This window comes from Terrapene carolina, unplaced genomic scaffold, assembly GCF_002925995.2.
Source record: "Terrapene carolina triunguis isolate 2854851 unplaced genomic scaffold, T_m_triunguis-2.0 Scaffold66, whole genome shotgun sequence".
Lineage (NCBI taxonomy): Eukaryota > Metazoa > Chordata > Testudines > Emydidae > Terrapene > Terrapene triunguis.
The window spans coordinates 85,488,239-85,503,379 of record NW_020664417.1 but is presented as its reverse complement, the minus strand read 5'-3'; the positions used below and the strand labels follow the sequence as shown (position 1 = coordinate 85,503,379).

The window sequence follows — 15,141 nt, the reverse complement described above, 5'->3', positions numbered from 1 at the left end:
TCATTGCTGTCTCCTCCCCCAAACTTTGGCACCCACCTTTTTTGTACTGAGAAATAGATGAGTAACTACATTTCACAGCTGGGCTTTTAAAATGTGTCCCATGCTGTAGAAAAACCACACTGTTCACCTCTATTTATAGAATTTCCTGATTACAACATTTGACTGTTGTGCTCAACCTACATTATCAACCTCAAATATGAAACAACCATGTACTTCAGTTTTGCTTATGTATTTCAGTTGATTGTGCAGAAGGTTAGTATAGGACGTCTTGAGTGATTCTGCACATGTATTGCTCTGCCAGTCCCTAAACAGTTAGCTTGTAGTTAAAGTACATTTTAATATGATTTGCTTCCATATCCACATTGTGAATTGACTTAATTTAACTGGTTGGTGTCATCACTGATTTTTGTTTTCTATATGGGTGGGCTCAATTCTGATCTCACACCAGTTTTACACTGACACTATTGCAATGACTTCAAAGGCGTTGCCCCTCTCGTATGCTGGTCAGATCAGAATTGGACCCATTGTGTGCCGCTGTAAAGCTGGATCTGGCCCTCTAAGGATTCCCCTTGTATAAGGGGAATCCTTGGCTGTCAAAGAAGCTGCGTAGTGGCTCTACTCCACTGCCTCTCTCAGACCTTACAGATTATCTGTCAGTTGCTCCTAAGGCAATACTCACTCTGAAGAGAGATGCTGAAGCAGCCCTGGATCTAGTAGTCCCAGTTATACCGGTAACTCTCTCTGTGACTTTGAAGGTCAATGAAGTCTGTATTTCAGTTTCTCCATCTATAAAATGGATATAATAATACTGCCTCCTAGAAATATGTTACGGTTTATAAATTAATGTTTGCAAAACACTTGAGATCCTCAGATGAAAAGTACTACATGTTATTGGAATAGGTGTGTGATCTTCCTTCCTTTCAACTCTCCCAGAGGTGGACACACAAGATGTTTTCTGTTGGAAGCAGTTGGCAATCGTATCTTTGTTCAAATCAACTGGAATCTGTTTTTTTCTATTGGAATGTTTCCATGTACATGAGTATATAAGAGTTTAAAAAAATTAAAGGAAGTGAACACATTATATATGATTTGACATGGCCCAAGAGTGATTACAAATTTATAATCCACTTCAGGGACCTGGCTGATTGCTTAAACAGCTTGAGTGGTTTATGAAGAGCATGCAAATCCATTGTGAATGTCAGATTAATGCTTTGAGCAAAATTTATACTTCATCTTGAAGGTAATCTAAAGTGATTGAATTGCCGTGGATTGATTTATTTAACCCTTTGAATTATTTCTGTAGTTCATTTTATGATTCACATTGCTAAATATAGTATATGCATTCCTTTTCCTGATAGATTGACAATGTACCTATTAAATTAAATGCAGCAGCGATCTTAAGAGAAGGTGCCCTCTACCAGCGAAAAATGGAACAAGAACTCAACAGGTACTTTCTGTACATAATATTTCCCCGCTCCTTTTTATACATCCTTTGATATAGAGAGCACATTAAGGGAGACTAACTAAACTGCAGTTAAACTAATATAATGAATCTGTTAAAGGCGTATTAAAATTTGCGTGATTAATAATGAGCAGATTGGACTGAAATTAAAGACTACATTAGAATGACAATGAAGACTTTTGTTTTATTGTAGGTAGAGCACAATGTGACTTCTAATTGAGCATTCTAGCCAATGCCCACTTGTAAAGTGCCAGGAATAATCATGTTTTATATACAAATAAGTACATCATACTGGATAAGTAATTACACACATGCACATCTATGCGTGTACATAGTTCTACATACAAACAGATTATGTTCATACCCATTCAAGTACTTTCAGTATATTTGTTAAGGAAAACAAATAAGTCAAATAATTCTTGGTGTAACTCTGTTACCTTCCGTGGAGTTACATCTGAGCTGAATGTGGGCTATTGTACTCAGAGTTTTATACTCAAACTTGTTACTATTTATATAATAATACTCACCTGCTTCCATGACAATACAGGACATAGTAGTCATTAGTCTGGGTTTTTAGTTCACCTGTTAATCATTGGGGGTGAGGGAGGAGAAAGTGAATGGACAGTGCAGGTTGTGTTCTTTCACTAGAAATAAATAACATTATAACTAGTAATTTCAACAGAGACAAAATCTAGAATATTGTCAGCTTGGGTTAATAATATAAATGATCCACCTGAGTTAGCAGGCTTAGTGCAAAACATTATTAACCTCTTTAGAAGAATCCAGCCTTCCACAAAAGCTTTTAGAAGTGAACATAATGAAGCTAAGGATTAAATTCAGACTTGTCAAATGTGACTAAAATGAGTGACCCCTTCAAAATGAGGGATGTCACTCATTTGAGTTGCAAGAGCCCACATCCTCAAAGGTATTTAGGTCTCTAATTCCCATCATTTCAGTTGGAAGTAGGCAACTAAATACCTTTAAGAATCTTGGCTAAGGTTACCTATGTTCCACATACATTTGGCATTCCATCACTATTATTGTTGAGAATAATTTACATCAAAATAGAGAATTAAACTTCTATGCTATGCTAAAGCATGAATTGCATAGCATTGAGATGCCTGCATGGATCTTTTTTGTGTCCCTCTGTCACGCTGTGTGGAGTGGTTCACGACCCAGAGTGCCAGCCTCTGGGCACACTGTCAAAAAGGTAGAGCAGAGATCTCAAACAGGTGGCATGTTCTATAATTAGATTTCACCAACCCCGTAAAAACTATGAACTCATTAAGCACTATAACAGTATTACCATGTAGTCATAGACAGTCCCTTTGGGCATTCCAGCCTATCTTGCCACCCAGGCGAGCTGGACTTAGTGATAGTTGGTTGCTATATGCCAAAGATCACAAAATATTCAGGTTGCTCCCTGTCCCAAGAAACCAGTCACTTACCCCAAGTCAATTTGTACCTAAGATCTCACACCAAAGACAACACTTGTAGCTCATCCTCTGGTAAATTAACTAAGGCCTTATTAACTAAGAAAAGAAATGAGAGAGTTATTTACAGGCTAAAGCAGGCAAACATATATACACAAATAAATTATACTCTATGGTTCCAAAAGGTGACAGAGTTGTAGTAATCTGTCAGTACCGTATGTCTTTTAGAGCTAACCCACGTTGACCCTGAGGATCTCTGCTTCTGTTTCAGAGCTCCAGCCCTGTGAGAGTCCAAACAGCAAAAAGAAAAATATTCATGTCAGCTATCTTTATTTCCTTCTTCCAGAATTCAAGCTGATGGGACAAGCTTATTTGCATGTAGCACCTTCATGGGTGTGAGAAGGACATTAACCAAGTGTTTGTATCATGAGGTTCCCCAATGGCCCATTTAGTTTTGATAGTCCTCCTTGATGGGTGGGAGACCATTTCTTCTGACTCGGTTCACAGGTTCAGAGCAAGCATTTTTACAGTTATAAAGCAAAACTTACATATCACCTTATAGCATGGGATACGGACATTACAAGTGAAATTAATTCATGCAGCAACGTACAAATATTCCATAGAAATTAAACACATTCTTGTAAGTCTAATGCTTATCTTGAAAAATACTAACACACATGTGAGCTGGTCTGGTTTCCAGCTATGAATTTGTCAGTGATCAGCTGATGCCTAGAGCCTTGGCAAGAGCTGGCAGCCTGGAGTGAGCACAGGAGACACTGGGCAGAAGCAGCTCTCCCCCTGGCACTGTCCTCGCCCCCAGCCCAGTGCCAACCGGTGCATGGCACAGCCCCAGGGACAAGCCCAGCCTGCCCTGCAGGGCACATCCCCGGGCCTGCCAGGGCTCCCACAGCTCACCCCCAGGGCAGACCCCCCAGCCACAAGTTGCAACAACACCCCCCGCAACTTCCATCCCTCCCCGGGCTGGGAGCTGGCCCAACCTGCCCTGCCTCCTCTGCCAAGCCAGGACACCACACAGGCCAATGAAGTCACCCACAAGTGGGGAGTGGATCCCAGCTGGTGGGCACTTGCCTCTTACCGGGCCCGGACGCTGGCACCCTCTTAACCGTGCCCACCCCCCTTCCCAAACACGGCACCCTGGGTGGTCACCCATGTTGCTCACCCGTAAGGCCGGCCCTGTCAACCATGTTTGAAGGGTAACTCAAACAGGTAAATGGGTTTTTTTTTTTAAGAAATGTTTCATCTGAAAAGCAGAATTTGCTCATAGCCAAAATGTTCAAATACAGGAACCTAGAGTTAAGGGTTTTCTTCTCCTTCCCAGACTTGAAAGTTTGCTACGAGGTGCTCATGACCCATCTGAATTCCTGGAATGGCAAAAACAGATGCGTGAAAAAGATTTGGAACAACAACTGGCTGAGATAGAGTGTAGGAGGCTACAAGGGAAACTGAGTCACGAGGAGGCAGTTCTAGCACGTCACAATGTAATTCAGGAAAACAAAAAGAAAGCTGAACTAAAGAGAGAAGAGGTAAAGCATTACAGAATTGCTCAGACTTGATTTGAGCTTTATATCAATAAACAGCTTGTTATAACAATGTACAGAAGTTCACTCAAAGTAGGTCTCTGTATTTAACTGGAGTCTGCAACTAGTACAAAAATCTTGTGCTTTAGTTTACATCCACAGAAGTTCTAGTATGTTGTGAAAGAAAAAGTTTACAAGTATTGGATTTGATAATGAATATGTGTTTATTAAAGTGAGTAAAAACAGAAAGAAGAAATATTTACCTCTGAATCCCTTGTCGTTGTGGATTTCCCATTCTTTGTAACTAAGAAGTGCAGACATCAAGAGATTAAAGGCAGTTGTTTTCAGTGGACTCATTAGTAGAAGAATAACTATGTTACGGTGTTTGAATGGGATCAAGGCAACAAAAAGTCTGTCAGATGTCTGAGCTCACCTGACATGCTCTATGCCAGCGGTTCTAACTTTAGCAACCCGAGGACCCCCATTTTGATTTAAATTTTTTCGCGGACCCACAAGCCAGCTTCTAATTTTCCCCGGAGGTGCTCAACCCCCGTTAAGCCTCAGGACTCACCCCCACTCCACCCCTTTCCCCCAGGCCCCACCCCGCCTCACCTCTTCCCGCCTCCGCTCCACGCCTGCCCCTCCTCTTCCCTGCCTCTTTCTGTCCCCTCTGCCAAGCGTGCCCCATCCCCGCTTCTCCCCTCCCTCCCAGCACCTCCTGCACGCCGCTGAACAGCTGTTCTGCGGCGTGGAGACCCTGGGAGGGAGGGGGAGGAGTTGATCAGCGGGGCCAGTGGTCCCAGAGATGCCTCACAGACGCCCTGGAGCCGGACATGACTCGCAGACCCCCTGGAGTACCCTCGCGGACCCCCAGTTTGAGAACCGCTGCTCTATGCTATTTGGGATATACAGAACCTCAATGGTGGGGAAGCCCAGAGAGAATACTTTATAGATGTGCATGCATATTTTATGCTGAACAATTGTTTCATGAAATACACTTCCATGTGCACAATCTTTGGGCTAATTCATCTCCTCTCACAAGCTAATACAGATGATAGCTGACAACATGCTTTCTATGTATTATAGAAAGGTAATGCAGGCTCATTACGGGACCATAGTTCAAGGTAGCCTTGTATCAGGGGTGCCTGAGAATAAAACATGTCTACATGGGACACTCAGGAAAGTTAAGGAGAATCAACTAATGGTGTGAAGTCAATGTGTATAAGTTAAAGCAGATATGCATGCTTTCATTCAGGAGTAAATTGGCCTCCTCTTTGGAGGAGGATTAAATTACAGCAAATTCAGGCCAGTTTATTTCTGAATGAGAGCATCCATACATGTTTTAACAAATGTGCATTGACTCCACATCTTTAGTTGAGTCACCTTAACTTTCCTGAGTGTCCCTGTGTAGACAAGCCCTCAGTAAGTCATGACCAGTGCAGAAGGTAACTCCTTATGTCAGGAGTGGCCAACCTGAGCCTGATAAGGAGCCAGAATTTACCAATGTACATTGCCAAAGAGCCACAGTAATATGTCAGCAGCCCCCCATCAGCTCCCCACCCCCTCCCGATCAGCTGTTTCATGGGATGCAGGAGGCTCTGAGGGGAGGAGCGAGGGCATGGCAGACTCTAGGGAGGGGACGGGAAGGGGTGGAGTGGGAGCAGGGCCTGTGGCAGAGCCAGGGGTTGAGCAGTGAGCACCCCCCGGCACACTGGAAAGTTGGCGCCTGTAACTCCAGCCCCGGAGTCGGTGCCTATACAAGGAGCTGCATATTAACTTCTGAAGAGCCGCATGTGGCTCTGGAGCCACAGGTTGTCCACCCCTGCCTTATGTGCTCCAAGAAACAGTTGGGAATAAGTCTATGGAGATGGTGCAAATGAACTTCCCCTCCCCATAGCTATCTGTGTGGCCTTCTGAACATCCTGTCATGTTTCTTTTCCTGTAAAGGGGGCATAGAGGTTACTGCAGCTATAGAGTTACAACAAACCCTGCAGAACTGCTATCAGAGAATGAGGCAGAATCAGAATCCTTGAACTGGGGTTTCCCTCCTGTCTCCCTCCTTACACACTTGTTACTTTTGTAGAGGCTGCAGTCCTGCTAATCCAGTTGTCCTTACCCTTTTTTAAGGCTTGCAGCAAAGAGAGCAGAGTTGTTTTTATCAGTTTCTTTACTGGCCTGTTATTTCTTTGGGGTTTAGACAGCAGAATTGATGCGCCAGTATGCAGAGAAACGTCTTGAGGAAGAGAAGGAAATGAGAGAGTTGGTGGAGCAGGTAGTGGAAGGACATAAAAATGTGAAGCAAGCACGAATGAAGCTCCAGAAGTACAAACGGCAAATAGGTATTTGTGTTGCCAAACCCCTAGGAGATGATGGGAAATTTCCAAGAGTCATTTTATCTTAATTTTAGTGGGCAACTCATCTAAATTTTTGTTGATCAAGCAGAGGGGGGGAAATCCAGAATATATGTTCCCATAAACAAGTGGACCCAATGTAATAAGTGAATCTTTGGCCCACTCTAGCTGAAAAAAGCATCTAAGCTACTCGCACAGAGAAATTATTCCCTGTGCTAAAGGGGAAGATGCAGAATCAGGCATTCTGAAGCTACCAGTCTACACTCCTGCCAGAAGTGGTACATGTGACCGCCTGTTCTGATTGCCATACCCGGTATATGGTGATCAGATTCATGTGACTCATACTGAATCTCCAGTGTCCTAAAGAGAAGACTTATTGGGCCAACTGAAAATTTTAAAGACATAATTCATTATTGGCCTCTTCCAAGCTGAGGAGAGAAAGAAAGCAGCCACTGAGATAAGAGATAGTTCCTTCTCTACACCAAAATAAATCATTGGGGGTGAAAAAGCAGAGCAGTGATTGGAGTGGAGAAAGCGGATGTTGCTGGCTCTCCACAATTCTCCAAGGGGATGTTCTAGTTTATATTTTAGCCCAGATGACTTAATGCTGGTCATGAAGCTGGTCTCTTCCTCAATCCAAAGATATGCATGGTACTTACTCCATTATAGGACTGCACTAACACCTAGTGGAGGAATAGGCAGTCTCTAGCCTTGAGAGGTATAGAGTGCAGAAGATTCTTGTTTTTAGCTTCTGAGTGTGATGCTTCCCGAGGGTCCCCAGGGCTGTGAGGTACTTCGCTACCACCTGCCATTCATGTGAAGAAGCCTTGTCTCTGCCTGCCGTGAGTCAGCTCCCCAACTCCACTGGCCAAGGGCAACACAAGCATTCCCCTCTCAGCCTACACAGGCCCGGCTGTCATTCTGCAGGTTAGCAATAGGCACACTCCAACCGTAAGCCCTCTGAGAGTCCCCCTGGAGTGTCCAGCCTCTGTTCCATTGGACACTCACAGTATTCACAGATTCACTGCTCCCAAAGGAACACCATGCCCCAGCTTACCACACACACACCTCACATTACTGCTCTGCTTAACACTCAGCACTAAGGGAAGTTTATAGTTAAAGTTTGTTTAACAAAGTATAAAGATTCAAGTGATAGCAAGTATAAATATTGGAAACAAATGGTTGCATATAAAATAAAAACACATTTTAGAACCTACGTTTACTTAACTAGTTACTGTCATGTCTTATAGATCAAAGCTCACCCAAAATCCTTCCAGCATATTACAGCCAGACTTGGCTGCGGTCTTCCCTTCATGAGACAAGTCATGCTGTCAGCTTGCCTCCTCGGTGGAAAGATCCAAGGGTGTCCCCCTGTGCCCCCAGTTATCTTTGTCTTTACTTATAAACAGGACACTCTCCTGTGTGCCTCTTTCTTGTCACTTTCACAATCTATTCATTAGCATTGGGCTCAGACTGTAGATAGGCCTCCATTATGAAAGTGACAATACACACATGACCAGCCAGAGAGAGAGAGAAGCATCTCTTCCCTCCTACCTGACAGCAGCATGTTTATCACCTTCTGGTGACCTGCCTTAACTCACATACCTTAAGTACATAATTTCTTAAACATTCTCTGTACATACATTTTGCAATAATTATTTGGCTCTTGGTAGAGACTTCACATATCACCCTTTGGTAAACTTAATGTGCATACATCTGACCCAGGGGATCCCTGTAAAACTCTATGCGCCCTCTGCCAATTGGCACCAAGAGGTTCCTGGATTAGACTGAGTAAGCCAGTCTTTATCCTAGATAGGTGAGCCTGGCAGTGAGCCAGAATCCATAGCTTTCCAGAGTACATACAGCTTGGAAATCTATGAATATCTGATGCTATACAGAGTCTGTACTTTAAGTAAATGAAACTACACATTTTCCTATTTTTTGGTCTCTTGAGTCTAAACTAGAAAATAAATTACTACATACTAATTGTGTCAACTGTAAGTATAAACGGCTTTTTATTTCAGTTCTATGTCTGTAAGACTCATAGAATCACAGATATTAGAGATGGAAAGTAATTATTAGTCTCTCTAATCATCCTTCCTACCAGGGAAGGGTAACAACCTGAAGTATATTCAGATCAGTATTAGCGTCATTATTCACACATGTACAAGAATTCATCTCCAGATGTATTGCAGCATCAGACGTGCAGCTAACATGGGCTATTTGTTTTCTCTCAGTTCAGGAAGTGTCTGAAGAGAGCCGAGAACTTCTTCGTCGAGCTCTGGAAGAAGAGGAGGAGAAGCTTAGGAAAAGATATGAATTGATTCAACAGATAAGAGCTATAGAATCTCTGCCATTCTTTAGGAACAAGTTTGTTGACTTAACCCAGGTAGGTTCATAAGGAAAAAATAACTGCTTTAGAAGCATGTTTACATTTCACGCAGACGTGAATTATACTGTATACAAAAATATTGCATGTTGGATACATGCAATTAGAGATGAGCCCAAGACATGCAGCTTGGATTGAAAAATTAAATCTGAACCTGAATTTCCCCAAAGTTTATAAAATGAAAACTTTATAAGAGAAAACATCACGAGCACAGATGAAATTCTAACCCGATTGAAGTCAGTGGGAGTTTTGCCATTAAGCCCAGTGGGGCTAGGATTTCATCCTATAACATGTCTCTTAAGACATTGCCAAGTAGAGCCCCTAGATTTTATCTACCTTCATGATAACAGTTTTGTCAATACTTGGGGCTCTCATGTCCACACATAGAGCTTGGAATGATGTAGAGGTGTTCATACCAGTGCAGTGACTACACTGACTCTGAGTAAAGCTATGCCTCCTATACTGTGTCTCTGGACAGGAAATACAAGCATGGCTATTGCATTGATGCAATTAGTCCTCCCAGCACAATCCCACAATGCTCTCACCCACCCTTCAGTGACAACATTAGCAATTGGCTCTGCCACCTCTCAAGCCAGCCACCTACTGGCTGCATACAGGCCCAAAAGCACCTGATGCAAAACTTGACTGGTATCAACTCTGCCCAGGACCTCATCTTCCTCCCTTGCCCCTTCCCCATATACCCAGAGCAGCATAACAAAACAAAAAGATAAAGCAAAATAAAAGTTGACTAGTACTTTTAAACAATCAGAACTGCTCTCTTTTAGTTTTTCCATTCTTCCAAGGGAATTCAGCTGAAAAACAAAAAGAAAAAAATCTCTGTTAGTTAGCAGAAACCAACAGAGAGATGCTGTTCTTCTTTCCATGGAGAGGGCGTTCTTCTTTCCATGGAGGGGGCGTGGCTGGTGCAGCAGTCCATATACTGCCTTAGCAGTATCTCCCAAATTCCTGAGATTTAAAAGCAGAAAACAGACCTGAGTTATTAGTAGCATGGCTACCCCTCACCGTCTCCTCAGATCCCTAAACAAATGCACCATCTTACCTCACCATACTTCTCCAAAATCCACTTATGTCCCTTCTCCCCATTCCATTTCCCTACCTCCTGCTTCCCAAAGAAGCTATTAATTCCCTGTCAGGGACACTGCATTAGTAGTGGGGAGAAGAAGGGAGAACTGGCTGGGTAGTGTCTCTTGGGACCTTAAAGGGAAACACAAGAGAATGAAACTGGGATCAGCTACAAAGCAAGTATAAACCTAACAAAATAAGAACAGAAAAAACAATAGAGAAACCCAATTTATCTGAGAAAAAAATTAATAACCGAAGAAAAACAGAATAAAGTCAACTTCCTTCTCCCTTGGAGCACTATCAGCCAAAGGCGGTATCCACCTAGAGCATAGACCCTGCTCTTCACAATGCATATACAGACCTTCAGATGGGATGAAGCTATTTAAAGCAGACAATGGAGCAAGCCAAAAATGTGAACAACTACAAATAGACATTATGTCTCAGAGGTTATATACCTATGTCATGGGGATGTGGGAAAGAGTCAACAATCCACAACTTCTGCAGTACTCACAGGGAGAGCTGTGAATACATGCAGTGCACTTTGTGGACCCTGAACAGGCTCTCTTGTATGCTCACATTGCAGCTTGCACTTTTATGACTGAACCAATCTGAGCAGTTCTTTAATGTAGTCAGGGCTTGGAATTACAGAGCTTTCTCAATCACACATACTGCTGTGGAGCAGTGCTCATTGTCTGGTTCATTAAAATGAAAGGGATGAGAATTTCAGTACTTTCTCATTTATAGGCCCAGTTCATTTCATTGCCATTGACAGTGGGCAAAATTTTGCAGTCAGCTCCTCACATACAGCTCCCATTGATCCCATTTGTATCCAAGGGCAGTATTTAGTTTTAAATATGGTTTCCTATCTAACTCATTCCTGAGAGGAGATTCAAATAGCAGGTGAACACAACACATTTGAAGTCATACTTGAAATACTCATTCCAAATCAAGCCAAAGGGAAGCCCTTGCTAAGTGTAAGTTTGCTAAAAGTGAGCTGGCCATTCAAATTGCAACCAGATAAAGGAATGAGAACTCTCAGGTTTACATTATAATTTCCTAGTAGTGCTTAAGATGTGACTCCGATTTGAGTTAGTACATTTTACTTGCTTGTCCTGCATTTCTCTTTTGTAAAAATACACTTTCAAACTAGATGAAATAGAATTTGAGTCCATGAAATTCTCACTTTCTTTCAAGTATCAGCGGGGTAGCGTGTTAGTCTGGATCTGTAAAAAGCAACAGAGAGTCCTGTGGCACCTTTAAGACTAACAGATGTATTGGAGCATAAGCTTTCGTGGGTGAATACCCACTTCGTCAGACGCACCCACGAAAGCTTATGCTCCAATACATCTGTTAGTCTTAAAGGTGCCACAGGACTCTCTGTTGCTTTTCACTTACTTTCATAATCTTTAATGTACTCAGCTATCCACTTGGTGGCACTCCAGTTACATGAACAGCAGTGTTATCTACTGTGCAGGAAAAGAAGCCCCTTCATATATTTCCAGGACCACCCCTCAAAGGTTTCTAAAACTCAATCACCACATTGGGCTTCTAAGCAAATCCTCTTCCAAAAAAGGACATTGCTCAAGGTACGTCTATACTTACCTCCGGGTCCGGCGGTAAGCAATCGATCTTCTGGGATCGATTTATCGCGTCTTGTCTAGACGCGATAAATTGATCCCAGATCGATCCCGGAAGTGCTCGCTGTCAACGCCGGTACTCCTGCTCCGCGAGAGGAATACGCGGAGTCGACGGGGGAGCCTGCCTGCCGCGTCTGGACCTGCGGTAAGTTCGAACTAAGGTACTTCGACTTCAGCTACGTTATTCACGTAGCTGAAGTTGCATATCTTAGTTCGAAGTGGGGGGTTAGTGTGGACCAGGCCTTAGTCTCCCTACTAAGTTCACACACCACCACCAGAATCTCCATCCTGTACTAAAGCATTTCCCTTTCACTTCATGTGTTACAGCTCTGCAACAATGTACTGACTGGGTCAAACAGTAGATGAGGGTATAGTTCAAGGATATGCATCTTGAAATGTGAAAATTAAAATGCATCAGGATAGACAAAAATAGTAGTTTTTTGGTGTGAAACTGGTGCAGTTTTGGAAAGGAAAGGACTCAGAAGCCCAGTGTTTGTGTCTATATACACACCCACCCACATGCATTGCATTGGTACAGGGTGGAGGTACTGGTGCACATGGTGTCGAGACCCAGCAATGTCCTTTTGGAAGAGAGATTGCTTAGAAGCTCAGTGTGATGATTACATAATTTTGATGTTTGCGTTTCAGAAGTCTTTGAGGTACAATAGTTGGGGTGATCCTGTAAATATGTGAAGTGTCCTATTCCTGCACAGCAGATAGTTTTACTGCTCATATATGGCTTCATAGTGGGCTAAAAACATCAAACCCCTAAACTTTTGTTTAGAAGTTTCTAAAGGTCCTGACCACCTGCAGCTCCCATTTACTTCAATTAGGGTTGTGGTTTCTCAGCACCCCTGAAACTCTGGCTGCTTCTCTTTAGGCTCCTAAATCCAGAATTCGGTGCCTAACTTTAGGCACTCAGATTTAAAAATGTTGGCCTTGGACATTAAGGGTCTGATCTTGCCAGGTGCAGAACAGTTAACTCCTAGTAACCTCAGCAGTTAAATGCAGGTGCTCAATATGTCACAGGATCTGGCCCATAATCTGCAGTTAGATTACTCTTCCACACAAGTGGAAAAACAGATACTAGCATACAAATGCTCTCAGTATTTAAATTTGAATGTATATTGCCTTCTGGTTTTACAGACTTCACAGTTTTCCAAATTTAAAATGATGTTGTTAGGTTTTAAACTTCCTATTAAAACTGGATGTTGTGTTATCTAGAATCATTTCTGGCCAGATAAAACTGGCCTTTTATATTTGTGGTTAGTTCAGTTTGTTTCCTAGATGATATTTCTTCTGTGAGAAGTTGTATTGCCACATCTTAGCCTCATGTATTATGATACATCTCTGAAAATGATTTCTATGCCATAGAAAGTAGCTTGTAAATAAGTTAAGGCCAAATCCTGCTTAATTGAAGTCAAAACTCCCAATGATGTCAATCTGAGCTGAAACATGATCAAAATATTCTCTTTCCATTCACTGATTTTGAATTTCTGTAGACTGCTGGCTATGGCTTCAGTGGTGAAATGTCAATAGTGGAACTGCGTGAACGCCTAGCTTTACTGAAAGAAGCACAGAAGAAGGCAGAAGAAGAGAAGAGAGACCAGATAATACATGAAAAACAAGCCAAGGAACAACTTCTTCTAGACAAACTGGAGCAGATTTCCCTGTTCAGAGCAGCACTTGGAAGAGCAGCTGCATTGAAGTTAGTTTAAAATACCATAGAGATGTTTAGAATATTACATCGTTGCTAATATCTTGTTATTTGCAGGAACGAAAGATTTGGGGTGAAATCCTGATTCCATTTAATAGGAGTTCTGCCATTGACTTCAATATGGGCAGGATTTCAATCTTGCAGTTCAAATTAGGGCTCTCGATTAATTGCAATTAAGTCATGAGATTAACTCAAAAAATTAACTGTGATTAAAAAAAGTAATTGCTATTAATCACACTTAAACAATATAAATTTATTGAATATTTTGGATGTTTTTCTACATTTTCAAATATATTGATTTCTATTACAACATAGAATACAAAGTGTACAGTGCTCACTTTATATTATTATTTTTATTACAAATATTTGCACTGTAAAAATGATCAACCAAAGAAATAGTATTTTTCAATTCACCTCCTACAAGCACTGTAGTGCAATTTCTTTATTGTGAAAGTGTAACTTACAAATGTAGTTTTTTGTTACATAACTGCACTCAAAAACAAAACAATGTAAAACTTCAGAGCCCACTCAGTCCTACTTCTTGTTCAGCCAATCGCTAAGACAAACAACTTTGTTTACATTTACGGGAGATACTGTTGCCTGCGTCTTATTTACAATGTCACCTGAAAGTGAGAACAGGCATACACATGGCACTTTTGTAGCCGCCGTTGCAAGGTATTTACGTGCCAGATATGCTAAACATTCATATGCCCCTTCATGCTTTGGGCACCATTCCAGAGGACATGCTTCCATGCCAATGATGCTCATTAAAAGAATAATGTGTTAATTAAATTTGTGACTAACTCCTTGAGGGAGAATTGTATGTCTCCTGTTCTGTTTGACCTGCACTCTGCCATATATTTCATGTTATAGCAGTCTCGGATGATGACCCAGCACATGTTCATTTTAAGAACACTTTCACAGCAGATTTGACAAAATGCAAAGAAGGTACCAATGTGAGATTTCTAAGCATAGATACAGCACTCTACACAAGGTTTAAGAATCTGAAGTGCCTTCCAAAATCTGAGAGGGATGAGGTGTGGAGAATGCTTTCAGATGTTTTAAGAGCAACACTCCGGTGCAGAAACTACAGAACCCGAACCACCAAAAAAGAAAATCAACCTTCTGCTGGTGGCATCTGACTCAGATGATTAAAATGAACATGCGTCAGTCTGCTCTGCTTTAGATCGTTATCGAGCAGAACCCGTCATCAGGATGGACGCATGTCTTCTGGAATGGTGGTTGAAGCATGAAGGGACATATGAATCTTGAGCGCATCTGGCACATAAATATCTTGCAACGCTGGCTACAACATTGCCATGCGAACGCCTGTTCTCATTTTCAGATGACGTAAACAAGAAACGGGCAGCATTATCTCCTGCAAATTCTAACCAAACTTGTTTGTCTGAGCGATTGGCTGAAGTAAGACTGAGTGGACTTGCAGGTTCTAAAGTTTTACATTGTTTTATTTTTGAATGCAGTTATTTTTTGTACATAATTCTACATGTGTAAGTTCAACTTTCATTATAAA

General features: G+C 41.9%; 1 protein-coding gene across 1 annotated transcript in view; it reads left to right on the top strand.

Annotated features, from left to right (window-relative positions):
• The window catches only part of CFAP99 (cilia and flagella associated protein 99), an 85,284-nt gene that overhangs the window by 47,810 nt on the left and 22,333 nt on the right, over positions 1-15,141 (top strand). The window contains exons 9-13 of the mRNA XM_026648137.1: positions 1,359-1,447; positions 4,235-4,439; positions 6,631-6,772; positions 9,022-9,173; positions 13,396-13,601. Coding sequence (XP_026503922.1) covers positions 1,359-1,447; positions 4,235-4,439; positions 6,631-6,772; positions 9,022-9,173; positions 13,396-13,601 — 794 coding nt within the window. The remainder of the gene's footprint in view (positions 1-1,358; positions 1,448-4,234; positions 4,440-6,630; positions 6,773-9,021; positions 9,174-13,395; positions 13,602-15,141) is intronic.